This window comes from Alligator sinensis, unplaced genomic scaffold, assembly GCF_000455745.1.
Source record: "Alligator sinensis unplaced genomic scaffold, ASM45574v1 scaffold872_2, whole genome shotgun sequence".
In the NCBI taxonomy this organism is placed as follows: Eukaryota; Metazoa; Chordata; order Crocodylia; family Alligatoridae; genus Alligator; species Alligator sinensis.
The window spans coordinates 1417097-1437124 of record NW_005842132.1 but is presented as its reverse complement, the minus strand read 5'-3'; the positions used below and the strand labels follow the sequence as shown (position 1 = coordinate 1437124).

Here is a 20028-nt window from a genome sequence, read left to right as displayed (position 1 = left end):
TTGTTTGGGGGGGGGGGGGGGAGGAGTGTGCAAGCATGGCGTGTTTAAGCAGGTTGCTACCTGTTACATCTGACATGGTAAGTCAGAGGTGTAACTGTGCCCTTGGTGTCTCCATTCGCCTTCTGCAGAATGGGGAGAATAGCATGCCTCCCCCCCAGCGTGAGGATTGGGAGAAGAGAAGCATTGCTCTTCATGAAGCACTTGGACAGGAGGCTGTATAAGTCCTTCCTATCAATTGAGTCCCTTATTCACACTGACGAAGGCCTTGCTGCTTGAGCTCAATAGGACTTCAGGTGCACTAAGATGCTGCTCACTATGGAGAAGGGTCTCGGAGTGGAGAGGAAAGGCAGGAGAACACCAGGCTATTTCCTTAGTCCTGTTCAGTGCATTCATATGGCCTATAGGCTCGAGTGTTGGACTGCTGTCACCCTTGTTTACTCTCCAGGTATCCCGTTTCGCTCCTGAATCCCTGGGCTCCAGGGTGGTTGCCCAGAATAACTCTCCTTCTGCATTTCCCAGTATTCATTCTCCGGAGGGGGGAGGCCGTGAACAAGCTGCTCCTTCATGCAGATGGGCTTTGCAGGGCCAAATTCATACCTGATGTAACTCCATCCTGATGTCTACCCAGGCCTTGACTTACTCCTGCAAGGGGCTCTCCCTGCCTCAGTGGAAACAGCCCCTTCCAGGGGAGAACCTGTGGCAGGGGAAGTCTTCTCCTGTTAAGCTGCCTTGCAGCAGATCCTGAAGTGACTGTGCCACTTTATTGGAGATTTGGGAGGGATCTCCGAGTGCTTTAAGCCCCTAACACCTGTCAAAGGAGACCTTGATCATGGGAGATGGGGAACCATATTGGCAATACACAGGGAAGTGAGCAAAGATTCTGCTGTCAGGCCAAGGCATTGCTAATTAAAACAGATGTGGGTAGGAGGAAGCTTGTATCTAACTAGCAGGCTTCTTCCTTCTCATGTTATTCACCAGCATATCACTGGATTGATTTTATTTTTAAATAGCTTCCATTGCATGCCCTGAAAAATGGTGTCCTTATGAGGATGCAGAGGAAGTCTTCAGCATGAAGAGAGAGAAAGACCTGCCATAAACCAGCACATTATCTAACTGCTTTTGGGCTTGCCCCAGCCTACAACTGCCATTAACTGGGTTCAGTGAGCCTGGCACATACGAAGTGGAATTCATCCCTGGAGAGAGGATCAGTATGAGGCCTTGACCCTTCTCTTCAGGGCTCATATAGGACCTGTGCTGCTCTCGGGGTGACTTTTAGGCTTTAGGGCAGGGCTCATGGCATCCTCTGCATGTGTTCTCCCATCACACTTGGGGCTGCTGTTCTTGCCTATCTGGAACGGGAACAGATCCTATCAGATACCAACCCCAACACATACAGGATGGGGGTTTTTTTGCATATGTGTGTGTTGTATCTAACTGCTTAGTCTAAAGCCAAATCCTGCTTCTATTGAAATCTATGGCAAATCTCCCAGAATCAGCCCTTTGGAGAAATGACTGTGGTAGCTATGGATTTTTTTAGGTTTTACTGACACACGGAGCGTGTCTTGGTAGGTGAAGTGTGGAAAGCTGGGGGTTAGGAGGGGGTGTGATTTGGAGCTGATGTTGTTTATGATCTTAGCAGAACAGATTGTTAGGTTCAATGTCAATGCAGATCATCGAGCATCCTATCTCAGGCTCCTTTAGGAAGGGCGAGGGATCCTAATGCCCAAATGGTAACCAGTGAGGAATGTCCTCATCTGAAGTTTCCTTAAGGAAAAGGGAGAGGGTGGAGATGGACTCTACTGTCAGTGGGGAGGGAAGGTCTGGGAAGTGGGGTGCTATCAGAGAACAGAGGCCTTCACTGATAACCTTGCTGGCAGGGAATGCCTTGGACCCCCTTGAGGAAAGACTGAAAACTTCATCAACAGTTTCATGTTTGGCAGGTGGAAGTTACCTTCACTTGGGGGCTTCAGGCCAGGAAAGGAGCATCATATCAGTAACTTGATGTTAGCTGGCAGAAGGAATGCCCTGATCTAGCTGGTCTTAGACAGTTGCATTAACCTGATACTCTCTTGGATTGTCCTTCTTTACTGCTTTTGGCCCTATCCAGATCTAAATTGGGCCTTGTTTGGAATGTGCATCTCAAGCCTTGGCTCCCAGCCAGGACTTGTGCATGTATGGATCTCGCCCTACAAGCGTGCAACCTACACGTGCCTTCAAGGTATAACTCTCCCTGCTTGTGCAAGCTTCTCACGGGCTATGGGATGAGGGTTGGAGGAGCTTTAGTGTGCATAGCACAGCCACTGGAGAGTGGCCCGACCTTGTTTGAACTCCAGTGAATAACTGGAAGGTGTGCTTGAAGTGATTTGCCCTTGTTTCCTCACCTTCTGTATTTACCCTTCATTTTGCAGTGATGTCCTCAAAGGCAAGCCAAGAAGTCAGAAGACATTTGCACTAAGAGCAGCCACGATCTGGGTTCAGTGTCCACCCACGCACTGCTGACATCTTTCAACCCATCTTTGGATCTCTGCCCGCTTTAAGCAAGAGGGTGTTTCCTTTATAGACAACCTTGTAGCTTTTCTCCAAGTTGGACTTGGACCACGAGCCTCTGAGCCTCATGGTGGGGCCTGTGCCCAACCCAGATGCTGGGGACACCAGGAAGGTGGTGCTGCTGGAGCCGTTCATCCATCAGGTCGGGGGCCACATGAGCATGATGAAATACGATGAGCACACAGTCTGCAAGCCCCTCATCTCCCAGGAGCAGTGGTTCTACGAGTCGCTGCCCACCGCCATGAAGCAGTTCACCCCTCAGTACAAAGGTAAGAATGGACTGAATGATCAAGGAGACAAGTGCGGGTGCTGCTAGATGCTGTCCTGCTCAAACGAGAACTAGCAAAGAGCTCCTCAGCCAGGACTTACTGATGTGGTACTTGGAGTAATATTGAGTATGATGTTGGCTACCTATATTTCCAATGATTTGGGGCAGAAGGAACAGCGGGAATAAGAGCCTGGTGTTACCCTGTTGTAATGAAGTCAGTCCTGGTCTATCCCCAGGTAAGAGAAGATTCTGGTCTAGCCTTCAGAAGCACGGTCTGAACCTTGGAGGTCCTTTTATCCACTTTTACTTGCACATTTGTTTTCTTGGGGTTTTTTCCCCAAATAAGCAAGGTTTGGCCTTAAGATGACAGACGTCAAAGCACTGGGGATTTTACTTGCCTTTATTCAAGCGTATTGGGTTTGCAAAACTGATCTGTCAAGTTCCAAACACCAGGATCTCTTGAGCTCTTGGGTACGCAATCAGATTATAAGACCGTCCTTTGTCATTGTGCTTTGCTCCTTAGTCCTAGGTAGAAGCAAGAAGTGTATTGGCCTGGAAAAAAAAACCCAACAACGTTAAAGGCTACCCTAAAATTGTGCAGCTCCATAAAGATTTACCAACCTATTTCATTTGCTCTTTCATTGTTATGGAGTCGTGTATGCTGCGGAAGCTGAGCAGATTGTGGGTGTTTGGATAACTACATGTGTGCTGAAGGAGAGGCCTGCCCTTGGGTGGAGGAAACTCTTAGAGAAATTTCTCAGGGGTCTTAGCGACACAGGAAAGCTTCTCCCTTCAGACTGATCAGCATATATGTCACTTTATAAAAAGCTGCGTGGAATTCCTGAGGATTATGGAGATCAACCTCTTCGTTTTCCTTTCTGAAAAAGAAGCAGAAGCTCTCTGAGCCAGACTTCATTGTAAAAGAGGATGCTCGGGTTCAACCAGATGTCAGGGGACTGGGAGAGGTACTCTGGCTTGCATTAGGCAGGAGGACAGGTTAGGATCATAACTGCCCCTCCTGGCTCTTGGAGTTTACAAACTCTAATTTTAAGACCAGGCAATAAGGAATAAAGCTTCAGTCCTGACTTATGGTAGGATTCCTGCAATCGAAAAGGGTGTGGGGCTGGGGTCCTCCAGTGCTCAGGACTGCTGAGAAGGGGATGTCACCAGTGCTGGGATTTCCAGCCAGCTGCTTCCTTTGGAGCGCACATGTTGGAGCTGATGGGCCAGCTGATCTTATCCGGGTTAGCTGTCCACGTGCGCAGTGCCAGGACAACATGAACATTCATGTGGCTCCTCCCTTAGTGTCCACAAAGCAAGATTAGCACATGGGATGACTCAGACTGAGGGGAATAGAAAGGGAAAACAGAGGAACCCTCCCCAGGACAAGACCGAGGGCTTGGGCATGTCAGCAGACTTGTACCCAGACACAATCTCTCTTGAAGGGTGCCTAAGGTTTTGTAGGACAGGACCCCAAATGGGCACTTGGAAGGTTTTGGGGTTGTTTTTTTTCATTTTTCTATGTATGAGTAGTGTAGCCACATCTACAAATGGAGCCAGTTGATATAACTCAAAACCAACACTGTGCATTGTAGCCATATATATATTTTACCGGCAGTTTCTAAACGCAGCTTTATCCGTGTTTCTCTCCTTCCCTTCATCATTGTATTGTTCAGTGCCCCCAAAAACTCCTTGCCCCTTGAGACTCTTGCCATAGGGCCAAGTTAAAATGTAAGAAGAACTAGCAATTGGTGACACAGAAAGATGGTAGCCACAGCGGCCTACAGATGATGTTATTTCCCAGCTTCTCAAAATGCCAGCCAGATGTTAGTTAAGCCTGACATTTCTTGTGACCCGTTAGGTGTTGTCAGACAAGACTAGGTTCTGCTGTTAATGGTTCTTCTGTAAATCTTGAGAAATTCCCATTTTCTCTTCCAGGTTTATGCTAATACACCAGAATCTGGATTTGGCCCTGTCTGGAAAGCCAGTGCACTGTCAGTGTTAGATGCTAAAATGGCTAAGTCCCCAGCTGTCATACAGCAGGGTTTCCCCAAATTGCATCCAATGATGGTCCGGTGTAACATGCCAAACATTACAATAATACCAGTGAGTGAAGCCAGCCGACCCTTCCGTTTTCCTCCCAGCCCGGAGTATAATGGGCCGATTCAGGTCTCACACCAGTTTAACACTAGTAGCACTCCACTTGGCCCAGCTCATCTGCTCTGCATTTACACCAGCAAGAAAGGGAGGATTATGTCTTAGCTGACTGCTTGTTGACACACAAGTTGCACCTGTTTAACTAAAGGTGCGAGGTTGCACTGCATTTATCTGGTGTTTAACTGATGTGAACCAGGTTTAATCTGCAATAGGAGTGTCCCAGCACAAAGTTGCACCCGCTCCATTGTTGGGGCAACCTCTCACTGTTAGTTCAACAGAAGTTAGTTCATGCCAGGCACAGTAAGAACTGTTCTAGGGACAACAAGCGTGTGTGACCGTACATTCAACTTTGGCCTGTCCTAGTTATGGTCACACATTCTGGGTCACCTTCAGAGTGGCTGTGACAGTGTAAATGCGAGGAGGATTAGGTGGTTGAATGACAATCCAAGAAAAGGGAGTGGGCAGTGTAAGAAGGGGAGGCTTTTCCAAAGAGACAGAAAATCTATACGGGGATGTCCTTTAGCACCCAAGTTGGAGCTTCTTTCCACTTGGGGCTGCAGATCTGCCTCAGCTGCATTTGTAACGAGACATTGAGCCGTGTCCAGCTTGGTATGGTGTGCTGTCATGTTTGCAGTCAGGTGCCATCTGCATATGTCTCACCTGCCTGAGGAGATGTAGGTGACCAGCCTGGGAAAGAACAGGCCTCCTGCTGGGCACTGCTTCAGTCCAAGGAGCACTGCGGCTGCCTCTGCAGCACCAAGTAGCTCCTTCCAGCCGGCAGCTCCTCCTCACAACTTTTTCTGGAGGGTTTTGTTTTTGGTGAGCTGTGGAAGACCAATGCAAGGAGGGCTGGCAGTGCAGTTCTGCTCCTGAGAGCTCCCCCAACTCTTCCCTAGCAAATGGCTGCTTGTATAGGTTCCTGGATTTCCTAGGTCTGACGGTAGCCCTGAGACATTACAGCGGGCATGCAAGTAGTTTCCTGGATTTCCCAGATCTGATGGTAGCCCCGAGTTGTTACAGCAGGTGTGCAAGTATAGTTTCCTGGATTTCCCAGGTCTGATGATAGTCCCAAGACGTTACAGCGGGTGTTCAAGTATAGTTCCCTGGATTTCCCAGGTCTGATGATAGTCCCAAGACGTTACAGCAGGTGTTCAAGTATAGTTTCCTGGATTTCCCAGGCCTGATGGTAGCCCCAAGACATTACAGTGGGTGTGCAAGCCATTCTCAGGCTGACACACATTTCATCCTACCTGAGCCTTCTGTTCTTGCTTCTTTCTTACCCTTTGGCCCGCTCCGTTCCTTGCTCAGAGCTCAGACAGATGTGAGACCTCCCTCCTGAGGAAGCAGGGAGGGTTTCTCTCATTGCAAACACTTTATTCCTTCTTTCTTCTCCTGCTTTTAGTCTCCTGCTGCAGAGATTAACATGCACTAATGAAGCTGCAGTGAGCTCGGGGCCTGCATGACAGCAGGCAGCCAACTGTTTCCAGGAGAGGTGGAGACAGCTTTTGAAGGGGACTCTGAGCGGGGTGTGAATCCTGCTGCTGGACCCGTTGTAACGGAAGGATTTGTAGCGTGTGTATGAGCTGCTGCCTCTTCCTATATAAAGATTGCCCAGTGCACCCTCATACCTCCCTGCTGCTGGCTCACAGAGCCTGATAAACAAGTACGCCAGATGTGCCCAGCAGCTGGGGTGTCACTGATTATATGCCAGCAGGAGGAGTTGCGGTCTGGTGCTTTCTTGTCAGTGGGCTGGGAAGGGGGTTCACTGGAGACAGTTCCTGGCACAGCCAAGCAAGGGACTTGGTTTTACTTCCCCATACCCTCCCCTCCTTTATCCCATCTCCTCTCATTCAGTCTGTGCATCTACCATGCACACATCCTTATTCTTTCTCCTAGTATGCAAGCACCCTTATCCACACACGATCTGAATCAGAAATAATAAGGTTGGATGAGTCCTCTGGAAGTCATCTAATCCAGCCCCTGTTCAGGGCAGGAGCAGCTTTACCTTAAACCAGTAGGTCTCAACCTTTTTTGGCTCAAGGCAGCCCGGAGAACACCAGTTCTTAGCTTTTGCTTGTTTTTTGAGCACAGAAAAAGAATAGAGCCCTTCTTCTCTTGCAAAGAACTCAGACCACAGGGCAAAATGTTTTGGGTGCTCTAGATTCCTATTTGAACTCTCTTGGTTTATCTTGTGATTTGTGCATAGATGTTTGCACACTTGTCACAGCATCCTGGTTGGGAATCACTGCCTTAAACCACTCCTGATTAGAAATGTATCTAAGTGGCTCTTAATAACCTCCACTGACGGAGATTCCACAGTCTCCCAGGTAATCTGTTCCAGTGGTTAACTTCCTTTACAGTTAGAAAGTTTTTCCTAATGTCTATCCTAAATCACCCTCATTGCGATTTAAACCCACTACATCTTGTCCTATCCCCCGTGGACATGGACAGCAGTTTATAACCTTCCTCTTTGCAGCAACCTTTCACATCTTGGAAGACTTATGTCTCCCTTCAGGCCTCCCTTTTGAGACTAAACAAACCCAATTCTTTCAGTCTTTCCCCATCAGTCATGTTTTCTAGATAGCTCATCATTTTTGTTGCTCTCCTCTGGACTCTCTCAACACCTTTCTTCAATCGCCATGTCCCAAACTGGACACAGTACTCCAGCTCTGAGTAAACCGGATGAGTGATTTCACCTCCAATGGTCGATGCTTCTGCTTATACACTCCAGGCTGCTTTGGCTTTTTTTTTGCATCAGCAAGATGCTGTTGACTCATTTCCCTTTGTGATCTGCTGCCCCGTCAGTCATTTCCCTGTTGACATCTGTGTGGTTGGTGATTTCTAGCAGGGCACTTGTCATTAGTAAAGTTTGTCCTTGTTATTTTAGTGCATTTCTCCCAGGTTTTATTCTGGGGGCTCTGAGCTCACTGAAACCTCAGCAATTTAAAAAAACCAAAAAACCAAAAATGGAACAATATGGAAGCTCAGTACTTCCTTTCCTAGGGCCCAGTCCTTGGGAGTCTTGCCTAAGTAAGAATGGCAAATTCTGCCCTACCCCTTGTTCAACGAATGAGAGAAATGGCTATAAGAAGTTGCATGTCTCCAAGCCAAAGAGTTATTTAACTGCTCCACACAGCTCTTTACCAGATGAAAAGTAATGGATGCCTGCAGAAAATAAGACAGTACGTTCCCATAATGTCTATTTTTTTCCTTGAAGAATTCCAAAGCACGGCTACAAAGATGAAGGGCCAACAAAATGCAGCCACCTCTGTGGAGGAGCTGCGGCAGCCAGATAGATGGAACAGTCTGTTGCACACAAGTGCCGTTGCAGAGAGGATGCCTTTCACTTCTTAATGGACGTGAGTCCTTGAAATAGGCCTCTCTTTAAATGTAGGTGGCATTTTGCTGTGGCGGGGGGGGTGGCCTGTGACCTGTCATTCCTTCACTTGGCAATAACCCGACCTTTTGTTAGTGAGGCTCTGTGGGTTGCAATGCATAACCACCAGCCCCAGTGCCCCTGGGACTGCGGGGAGAAGAGCAGGTGGGGAGCTGACAGCACCTGCAGCCTGACTGGAGTCTGAAAGATAAGGAAGCATTCATTTTTAAATGTTGCTTAGGAATGATAGACTCAGTTCAGCTGCTGTATGCTGGCAACTGTTAACTCTTTCAGTGTGAGTTAGACTTACTGGTCTTCTGAACAGATACAGCTTAGGGAGGCTTTAATCCGTTCTTAATGCCTGTGGGGATTGCTGGGGCACTGTGCGCTCTGGCTACGTCCCCTCCTGCATGGGAAGAGTGAAATAGGGAGTGGTATAGAGCTAAAAAGTCCTCCATGCCTGGTGGCCAGAGGTGGGAGAATCTATAAGGAGAACGGCAAGTGCTCAGCATCTCTGGAAGCCAAATTCAGGAACTTTATTATCTAGAAAAATATACATTTGAATTATCCTTAGAGAAAAAGAACGGAGGGAGGGGGCTAAATTGAGAGGTAGGGTTATTGTTCATGGACTTCAGTTAGGTTTGTGTATCCAAAACGCAGTAGCGAGACCTGCAAAAGGTGTATGTGGGTCCCCTCTTCTGCCGGTCTGTGCCTTATGTGGGCCTTGCCATCACTGAGCATCTTGCAGCCAGCATAGCAATGATTCTCAGCCCCGGTGCTGCAGCACCCTGGTGCCTTGAGATCCTTTCAAGGGTGCCGCGGATTGCCACACGATGTTAGCAGTCTTATGTGTGCGAACACGATTCACAAGAGAAACCCAGGGGTTTCAAATAGGAATCCATACTGTTAAAAGCATTCCGGCTTGCTGTGGTCTCTGACTTCCTTGCAACAGAAGATTTGCTCTCTTATTTTTTCTGTAGTCAAAAAAACAAGTGAGAACGAAGAGGCGGCATTTTCTAAGGGATGCCTTGAATCTCCAAAAGTTGACAACCATTGCAGGAAAGGATCTGCCATTCTCTGGGGAGGCAGGGACATGTTAGCTCTAGCTCATACCTGGGGAACAGAGACAGAAGAGAAGCTAAGTCACTTGGCAGACTTCACACAGGAGGTCTAGCAGGGCCAGGAGTTGCATCCCCATTTTCTGATGACTCCATCACCTTTCTGGACTCATCTCTGTCTGGGTCATGGGAAAGCTTCTCTGAACACCACAAACTATGCAAGCCTTGGCATAAATTGGCAGCCCTTGTGACGCTAACAGGCTCGGTGAGAGAGAGTTATGGCAGATCTGGCCTTTTCTTTCGATTCCTCCATTGGCTGGAAGCCTGTGACCAGCAGCTGCCGCTTGAAATTCAAGAAACAAGAAATCAGAGCAGGGATGGAATAAGTTTAATCATACCCATGCCTCGATCCTGCCCAATACTTGGGGCCCATTGTGAGGCTGACCTAACCAGACATACAAGCCCAACTATCTCATAAAAATCAGCCGCAGTGCCAAAAGCTCAACTCTTTGAGGTCAGAAATAAGCTCTCTGCCTCCCGAATAAGCAGGAAACTTGTTCTGAACATAGCACCCACTGTAATACCCATTCAGGATGGTTTCATCATGCCTCATGCCCGTGTTTCTGAGCAGCTTGCTCAGGTGATTCTCTTTGCTTAGCAGTTTAAAGGGCTGCTGAGTTTAGTGCAGAATCCAGGGTTTTGCAAAGACATCATTTGAATCCATCATTGCGGGATTAATATTATTACTAGTAGTATTTTTTTTAAACAGTCCCTTTCCCCAATTTTTTCTGTGCTGCCAGCATTTCTTGGGAGGCTTGCGATTCTGTTCTGTTTTCCTGAAAGCCCCACTTCCTGGACCCTTATGCTAGGTGAGAAACTTGGCGTAAGGGTTTTTTTTCTCTCTTTTTTTTTAAATAAAAGTACCTGTCCCTCCTGATTACAAAGATGCCAGTGATAATGTCACCTGAGCACATCCTAAACACTGTCCCTCTGCCATCTGCTTTCTCAAAATGGCAGAGATTTACTTGGCAACATTACACGGGTACAAAAGTGTATGCCTCTTAAGCATTTTTCCTTACCTCTCTTCAGTCCCAAGCCTGCCAGTACAAAGATTGCCTGATAATTTCCCCTCCACCCCATCCCATTTTTAGCATGGTTTCCCAATATGGGGCAATAAAACAATGACTCTCTACAAATCTCTTCTGCCAGCACAACTTGTTTTTCCCTCTCTGCACCGGAAGAGCCATGAAGGTTTGCAAATTAGAGGCAAAACATAACAGGAAAGGGAAGATTAGACATCAGATGGAATATTTGCGAGGTCTCCATCACCGAGTCATGCACGTAGATGCTCCTCGTTGCTATTTTCAGCCCACTGGGAGACTTGGAGACCATTATGCAATGATGGCATTTGTGTTGGGATGCTGTCTTTTAACTTTTCCTACCCAGCTAGGCTCTTTAAAAAGCAACCACACGGACTTGGCAAGCCCTTTTCCATTTCAGACAGGTTAGATGACCTTGAGACGAGCTTTTATCTCCCCAGTCTCTCAATGATGCCTGTCTAGTTTTGAGCTGGCTCTGGAATTATGGATTTATTTTTGGCCCAGTTCTGCTAAGACTCATATTGCACATGGCAGTAAATAAATGCACTTGTAAATTTAAAAATAAGTTCCTGAGAGAAGAGCCAGCAAGCAAAGCATAGCAAAATAACTCCCGAGCATAGCAGAGGTGCCTCTGGCATACAGATGGCTTCTGTGAATATTCTCTGTCTACCTAGCCGGCTTTGCAGAGAACAGGCAGGCGATACTGAAATGAAAGACAAGTGCTTAAATGCATCAAATCTTTGCAGTCAGATAATAGTCCCCTAGTTGTAATCAGAGAGGTGTCGTAGCAGCCAATATGCTGAAACCATGTAGTGTTTGTTTTGTACATGTACCTCAATTATACGACCTGTACAAAATTAGCCCCTTTCCAAAAGTGAGAAATAGCATGAAAAAAAAAAGTATTTAAACTGAGGTTTTCAAAGTCAAGGGTGTTTATGTGCCCAAATTCAACTGTAATTCACTGCGGCTTTGATGCCTGATGGCTCCTTTTGCCTTTGAAAGAGAGCTCCCTGTTAATTAGCCTATTTGTGTAAGATAATTAAGAGGTACCAATTTCATGTAACGTAACAGTTACAGAGCCAGATTGTTGAGTGATATAAATCAGCACAGCTCCGTCAACTTGAGGATTTGTGATGGGGACATTTTTTCACGTCTAAATGCTCCATACAGAACAACACAGCACTAGAGATGCATTTAATGAGGAATATACTCTGATAACTAAACATAGAGAACTTGATGTGTAGTTTCATAGGAAATAGTGTCTGTTTGGGTAAAAAGATGAGAAAAATATCTGCCTGCCCTGCAAAATGCAAATGGGAATTGGAGAGGCACGCTGGATTTTGTCTTGCTTTTCAAGTGACCACCGGTCACGTGGATTTGGCATATGAAACTGAAAGAATAACCCTGTGAGTGATGCCTGAACGAGTTCAGTCCAGTCCCCCTCTCCCTGGTGTCCTGGTGCTTTGGGGCTGGCAGGGTTAAAAAACGAAGTTAAGCTCGGGTTTTCAGAAGTGCTGAACACCCTCCACTCCATCTGAGCTGAACAGAAGCTCAGGATTGCTGGAATTCAGACCACGGAAAACTCATTTTAGTCCATAAAGTCAGCAGCTGTGACTCTGAATACACCCAGGTGGGAGAACAGTTGATTTTTCCATTTTCTGACTCTAATCTCATTCTAAATGGAAGGAAGGGAGCTTGCATATTTATCTTTTCTTGGCAAATATGCTTCGGAGAACAGAATCTCCTTGTTTCCAAGCTGCAAAAACGCATCTTCTCCCCAAAGACTCATGGAATTGAGGATGTTTGCACCTAGAGATTGTTGGACAGGAAAACCGGGTCTTTACTTCATCGGGGTTCTTTATGTTGATGACTCTATAGGTCCGTAAAGCCTAGAGACTTGGAACCAGTAAGACACCGACATGGGTGTAAGGTAAGATACCTACATAAGGACTCGGAACAATTTCAATTGGAAGACACTGCTCTGAGCAGCTCAGGCGACCGAGATCTAATACCAAAAGGGTAGCGCTCTGCACTGCTCAAAAATATTCAGAGGGGCCCAGATGGAGTTGACAGAAAGTTTCAGTAGTGCTAGCCTTAGCCATGAGACCACTGTTACCAACCTTTCCCTGAAAGGTCATAGCTGCCTCATATGAAAGCCATGCCCATTAGTAATCTGTCATCTGATACTCCAAGGCAGCGGTCCCTGCCACAAAGGCTTTGCTAGGGGTAAATATGTAAAAGGTTGCATGGTCCTTGAGCCATATAATTCCCAGTTAAGTAAGCAGAAGCTGCAAAGGTAAAATACATGGCAGTCTTGAATATTTTGTTCAGACCTAGGTGTTACCCTCATAAATAAGGGAAGGGAAGCCAGTGTCCAGCAGCAATTTCTCCTGGGCTAGCCAGTGTCCAGCAGCAATTTCTCCTGGGCTAGCCAATGGCAGTATCATGAATTGAAAGGAGAGTTTAATGAGCTGGGCTTTAACCATGAAAGGATCCATCCAGTGCATTTGAAGCACATCCATGGCAGTAGACAGGCATTGCATTACAAGCCAATTACCCTATTCATGCCAGCGCACATGTTTTTGGTGAGTTGGTCCTCTGCGTTTGCTTTAGTTTTGTCCCAGTGTCAGCAATACTGGGGTGACTCCAAAGCCACAGAGAGATTTCAGGTTGCTTCCTGCAAAAAAGAAAATTGCTCTGGAATCTGGAACACCCTGTCACCCGGCTATCGTTTCACCGAGTCCATCTGGTACAGGGCAAACTGTTCTAAAGTAGGTTACGCTGCAGAGATACTGTTTTGGCTGCCCTGCTTTCTGAGATCAGCTTATGAGATACTTCAGTAATAAGACAAGGGGCCTGGGGAGCCTGTCCTCCTTTGGTTGTTTGCAGTGGTCCTTTTTTTGTTTGCAGCTATAAAAATACTATTTGTCACTTAGTATTGAAGGTTGATTTTTGGTAGGGTTACCCCACAGATGAATTTGGCCCTTTAACACGCCATCCCGTAAAGAAGCAAAGGGGGAAACTGCAGAAAGGAAATGGATGCTTTCAGGCAAAGGTACTAGAACATGCGGTGATAGGTGTCCATTGCAATGCCGCTACTTGTGTAGTCACTTGTTGAGGTATTTACAACTGCAGACCTGGCTGTGGCAACATGGCCAAAAAGACAGAGCACTGGGCTGGGACTCAGGAGATGTGCTTCTATACCTAGTCCTGCGGTCGGTGTGCTGGATGACTTCAGCCAAGATGTGACTCTGTTTCCCCATGTGTAGCATGGGGATAATGGTAGTGACTGAGTTCTGTGAGTGGAGAGAGCTTATGTAAGAGCTAGGGTTATTCTTGTATGCCTACCTGATGGCTGGGAAAAGCTGACGCACAGATGTTAGGAGCATGATTTAAGATGGCTTGGTTTGCAGAGGTGCTGAGCACTACAGCTCCTGCAGACTTCAGGCCCAAGGCATAGTGCTTGGGCTTCCCAGCTATAGAGGCTGCAGCTAAGGCATTGACCTTTCAAGGCTATTATGCACCAGAGTCCCTTTGAGCATGGAGCTGGACTAGATGTGCCTTCCTGAGGTCTCTTCTAACCTATTATATGATTCTGAGTAACATGGGAATGGGAGCTGGGACTAGAACGGCAGTCTCCTGGTGCAGGGCTCAGCCAGCTGGCTAAAATGGGAGACCCTACTAGGTGTGATTGTATCTCTCTAGTGCCTTGAGACCATGAGACTAACAGGCGATGCTCTCTGCTCAGTGGGGATGAGGTAGGGCTTTGAAGTGGGATGCCTTGTTTCTGTCTGCATTTATGACTGAAGTCCTGTGTGGCTGTGGAGTCATCATTAGGCAATTCCTTCCTCCTGTCATCACCGAAACTCCTTGCGACAGTGCTGGATTGCTTGGGGGCAGGGGTGCTGATGAGCCCTCACCTGCTCTGATATGACGCACGTGTTTGCACGCTGTGATTTTTGTGTCAAGGATTTGCTCCCTCTCCTGTTTTGCTCCCAGAAAACATCTCAACCTTTGTCCCATGGCTGAAAGCAAGACCCGAATCCCTCTCTGTACGTCAGCCAAATGCTCCAGAATCCTGTGTCGGGGGCTTTGCTGGTTCAGCTGTTGCATAGCTTGGAAAGAATGACTGCCTGGAGAGGAGCTGGAGAATGGGGGAACATGATGTACGGGACGGGTGGGCTGCATGTGAAGCAGCATGGTGGGGGTGGGGTAAGCAGAGGAGAAGGGGATATCTAAAAGGCTGGTGCCTGCTTTCCACACTTACAGGGGCTGAGAGATCTGATTAGGAGGCCCTATAGCTCAACCCTCCATACTGGAAAAAGGACTACTAAATATTGCTGTTGTAAGCAGAGTTGGGTGGCATCTAATAAATACAAGCGGTGATTGGTCTGTGGTTTGTCCCACTCACATGATTTCCCTTCCCTTGGCTTCTTTTTGAAGGTATCATTTCTGTGTGTCTCCGAAAGGACAACATGGGCAACCTGAGCCTGATAGCCAGCCCCAGCCTGCAAACTGAGACTTGCCACTCCTTGGATAATGCCGTCAAGGAGACTTCAGTCACAATATGGCACAAGTGGACAAGTAGCAGCAGTGGCAGTGACCACGTGCTTGTCAAGTGGGGTCACAACCAGCTTGCCAAGACCATCAAAGACAGGTGACTGCCAGATGTAATGAAAGCAGCATTAGTTTTGCTCATGTCCAAGCCGAATTCCGGCTGAACTCATTTATAATCACAGGCCTGTGCGTGGGAAGCCCAGATGGGACTAGGGTTTACAGTAGGCATAACACAGTGGGAGACCCTACTAGGTGTGATTTTATTACTCTAGTGCCTTGAGACCGTGAGATATCATGCTGATATCCTAACATTGAGTTTTGTACTGGCTTCACTGCAGTGCAATTCCATTGGCTTCAATGGTATTACTCCTGATTTAGCAACACCTGCCTACCGGCTTCCAGCATTTTACACTCTGAATTGCCTACAAATACAATGACCCAAATTTGACACTCGCACACATGATGGGAGACTCTGGGGCAACTCCACCACCCTCGAAGGCATCATTCTATGTTTATAGCCCTGCAGAAAACAGACCTTTGGCTATTTTCTGTAGTAGCTGCTTGTCTGATCTGCCTGGGTGTGGGCAGAATTGCAGCCCCTGAACTCTGGAGAAAGCAGGGAGTGCATTATACCTACCCCCAAGGTGCTGTGCACTGCAGAAGGGGACAGAGGTTGTGGCTGCATGTCCACTTGCCCTCCAAGAGCCAATCAGCAAAGTTCAGTAGTCACAAAAGCCACACAAAGGATAGTGAGCTGAAGCCTGCTAAGGACCGTAAGTAGCAGACGCACAGCCATTGCACTCAGTGCTGCCAGGCAATCTCTTGCTTGGGTGATTTTGGGTGCACCCCCTTCCAACCATCAGTGCTATGAGTCTGGGCACCCTTTCATAGAAGCCAGAGTCGCTCTCAAATTGCGGTGAAAAATACTGGTGTGGAGCAACAGCCTAATTCATTCCAATACGTAGTTTTTTCAGTCAGTAGCAAAGGGTCTCAGCAGGTTAGACACAATGAATATTTTTCCTCTGGGAGCCCCTGAAAATTTCCCTTATCCAATTTCTGCCACTACAAAAGGAGAAAAAAAATTGCTGCCTTTCTGCAGCTTTCAATCCAAATTTGCCTCTTTTGTGCACTTTGTCTAGCTGCCCAGGGAAGATGCTATTGAGGACAGATCTTCAGTATCATACAGGCGTTGCTTCACTCATGGAAGATGCAAATGGAAACCAGCCAGAAAGAAACAGCTATAACCCCTGGGGACTTCACTGCCACCAACAGCACCTGAACCGCATGTCCTCCAAATATAATGAGAATAAACTTCATCGTATCCTTTTTATTTCCAGCTGTTCCTGTTGCACTTTACTTGTTTTGCATTGAGGAGGGCTCGCCAGGGTAAGGTTGTCACTAGCACCGTGGCTGCTAATAATAGGTAATAATCAACATACATTTTGTGGGTAGGTTTATTCTGTGCCCCAAAGCCCCTGGGAACCGACCAAATATAACTGCATGCTATATCCTCTCCATTTCTGTTTAAAAGAGGCTCTACATCAAAGGATATCCGTCCAAAGCCAACGGTGCTTTGGACCATATATTTAAAAACACAATCATGTAGGAATTACAAAACATAAAGGGTTCAAAAAAGCAGCAGTAGCTTTGCTTCTTCCTTCTGCAACTTCATTTGATCACTAGTCATGGACTAATGCAGCTTAATGCCCCTTGCTCCCCTGCTGCACTCAAGTGAATTCAGTGCTGATGAAAGGCCCTGGATTGACAGCCCTAGGCTGCCTCTGCCCTAGAGAGGAGTCACTGGCAAATGAAACTGGTGCAACTGTACTAAATTGGCTGAAATTAGCAGCGGGGGCAATCGCTATGCTGAGGGTAGACAAAGGCGCATCACACGTTCTCATCACACTTGAGAACTGTTTAAAGGGCCACCTCTGATCTAAGTCTTCCTTCAATTAGGTGTTCCTTTTTCCCTTAACGTGTGCTATTCAGAGTTTCTCTTGCTTGAAAATGTGGTGTCAACGTATAAATACCCTTGCATTCTGGACTTAAAAATGGGCACCAGGCAGCATGGGGATGACGCCTCAGAGGAGAAGAAAGCCCGCCACATAAAGAAGTGTGAGCAGAGCACTTCTGGGTCGCTGGGAGTTCGCATTTGTGGGATGCAGGTAAGGAGGGCTCTTGGCCCATTGATCCCTTTGGTATTTCCGCTCCTCCAAACATGCATTTTGAGTAACTGCCTCTACAGGCCCAGTCCTCAGCTGGTGCAAACGGGGGGGCCTCATTCTTCATGTCAGCTGAGTGTTGGTAGTTTACACCAGCTGAAAATCTGGCTGCATTCTGCAGCTTGGAGCTGTCCAGAAGGGGAAAAGGACATGAATTGTCCAAGCTCGGTTCATTTGCAAGAGCTGTCTAGTTTAATCAATGCAAACCCATGCATTTCTCTTGGGATAAATAAACATTTATCTGGCTCCTCTTGATGGAAATGATTACTACTTCCTCCTGGAAACTGAAACCATCAATCTGCTTCACTTGTGCCTCCGAGAAGGTTTAGAACATCGCTCTCCTGTGCGTGAAGCATAATTATTATGGTTCTTATTATACGACTCATGTATTGCATGTTGTAAACAGCGTCAACCGGGTCCCTCTCCATCCTGATACTGAACGGATTATCCTATGAATTGCATCAGGGACGTAACCTACTTGTGCATCCCCCTTCTCTAGTTCCTATGGAGAATAGTGCTACCAGATGCTGAACATGTAAATCGTTCTAAGCTTCCTTGCTATTCTTTATTTCTGTGGCTGAGGAAATAGCATGCTGTGCAGCACCAAGAGAGTGAAGGCACAGCACTGGGGCAGCTAACGTAGCTCTATGGAAAGTCACTATTTTGACCTGGGCAGACAAGGTTCTTTGGGTGAATCTGATATCTTTTATTAGACCAACTTAAATAGTTGGAGAACAATTTTTAAGCAAGCTTTCGGGTTGACCTGTGCATGTAAAACCAGTTTTCAGCTGAGATAGGCCTCCATTTGCCCTCGTACAATCTTAATGCCTACTACAGTAGGGCTGTATGAACCTGTGCAACTGTACTGGGGTGGGGACTGGCTACCAATGGTTTAAACTGGCAATGTAGACAAGGTTTCATCTGCAGTTAGGAGCCTGCTGCCTAAATTGTCATATACAACTTAGATCAGAGAGACGCCAGGTGCACCAGCTTGAAGCAGTCGAGTTAGATCAACTCTAAGCCGTAGGATATTTTCCCCTTGGAATGCTTCAAAAATGAAATAATTTGAGATGCCCATCACTTTTTTTCCTTTTTATTCAAGGTTTACCAAGCTCACACGGGCCAATTTTTTTGCAAAGATAAGTATTATGGAAGGAAACTCTCCCCTGAAGGCTTCAGGCAAGCCCTCCACCAGTTCCTTCACAATGGGAACCACCTCAGAACAGACCTGCTGGAGCCCATCGTGTTGCAGCTGAAGGCTTTGCTTCTGGTCATTAAAAAGCAGACTTCCTATCGCTTCTACTCCAGCTCGCTTCTCATCATCTACGACGGGCAAGAACATAAGGAGAACGGAGCCACTTTGGACAACTATCCTCAAGGGAGCTTCCAGAACATAAACTGCACCGCGTCCCATGGGAGCAGCCACGCCAAAGTTGACATTCGCATGATAGACTTTGCTCACACCACGTACAAAGGCTCAAAGTGCAATCACACCACCTATGACGGGCCGGACCATGGCTATATTTTCGGTCTGGAAAATCTCATCAAAATTCTGCAGAATATTTCAGAGGGAAAATGACACATGCTGTGAGACACCAAAGACATTGCGGTGGCAGACAGCGCAGAACAGGACTTGCCTATGCATTGTGTCCATTCTACAGAACTCCTCACCGCTTCCGAACATCTCGCGCGCTGCTGGGAATGAGAGCATGGACAGCTTGCTAGGAAAGTGAAGAAAATGCTAGATGTGCCGTTACTGAAGCCAGGTGTAAAAGCAAAGGACTGAAAAGAATCTGTAGTGTTTGTGATATTTCAGAAGATTTATTTTCCTTTCTTGTTTTACCGCTGTCCTTGATTTGTTTGAGAGCCAGAAGAAAGAAATACTTGAAAGAGTCTTAAGGACAATATCAGACCTACTGCCTCTGTACGCACTTGTGAAGCCAAAGGGACTAAGCAGATACCGTGCGCTTGAGAGAGAGGCTCTTATGAGCTGGCAGGTCTTAACAAGTTGAAGAATTACTTTTAACTCAAGCTCAATGTGATGGGCCAAGGACATTCAGCGACATGAGCAGAAGACGAAAGCGCTCCCTGATGCTCGCTCTCCAAACCTTTGGCATTGTCTGCAGTGCTGTAGGAAATCGGGAGCATAGTGCTGACATATATGGTGCTATGTAAGATCAAAAAGAAGCGCCAAACGTTCAAGAGGTCCCTGCTGTAAAGTACTTAAAGTCAAAAGGCGTGGATAGGTATGCTCCAAAACACAATCTCCATTCAGTGAGAGCTTAATATCCACTCACGCAATAAAAGGACAGTCTTCAGGAAGAGATGGACTGGAGCTGGATGTATCAAAGAGTGTTGATTGCGGCAGATATCGGTGGCGACAAGATTCACATCAAGGCATTTTAGCTTCAAAGAGAGCGTGTGACTGAGTCAAGAGCTAGAAAAATAGGGTCATCTAGAACTTTTTTTGTAAAACTGTTTTGTGTGTGTGTTTAGAGGAGAGGAAATTGGGAAAACTTGACAATGTGTTTACAGTAGTCATGGACTGATTTAACTATGGAACAACTAATACAACTTAATTCCTTCCTGCGCAGTGTGGGAAACTTGTTAGAGATGTCTATGAGTCAAGAATACAGCCCCAAAGCCCGATAACTGGGGAGTTGGTGTATAAATAAAATTGTCTAGGTCACTGTCACATATTGTTGTGCCTCTTTCTCTCTTTTTGCTTCCTCACTTTCTGTGC

General features: G+C 46.8%; 1 protein-coding gene across 6 annotated transcripts in view; it reads left to right on the top strand.

The window, feature by feature from the left end:
• The window catches only part of IP6K3 (inositol hexakisphosphate kinase 3), a 45714-nt gene extending 25734 nt beyond the window's left edge, over positions 1-19980 (top strand). For 3 of the 6 annotated variants that reach the window (XM_006025086.2, XM_025205805.1, XM_006025087.2), the window contains 5 exons: positions 2409-2816; positions 14950-15163; positions 16203-16381; positions 17053-17228; positions 18388-19980. In XM_006025086.2, the coding sequence (XP_006025148.1) occupies positions 2615-2816; positions 14950-15163; positions 16203-16381; positions 17053-17228; positions 18388-18864 (1248 nt within the window). In that variant the 5' untranslated portion in view covers positions 2409-2614 and the 3' untranslated portion in view covers positions 18865-19980. Of the gene's footprint in view, positions 1-128; positions 446-515; positions 2219-2408; positions 3052-14949; positions 15164-16202; positions 16382-17052; positions 17229-18387 lie in introns of those variants that run through there. The other 3 variants (XM_025205804.1, XM_025205807.1, XM_006025089.2) reach the window with 3 other exon arrangements.
• Positions 19981-20028: the final 48 nt, after the last annotated feature.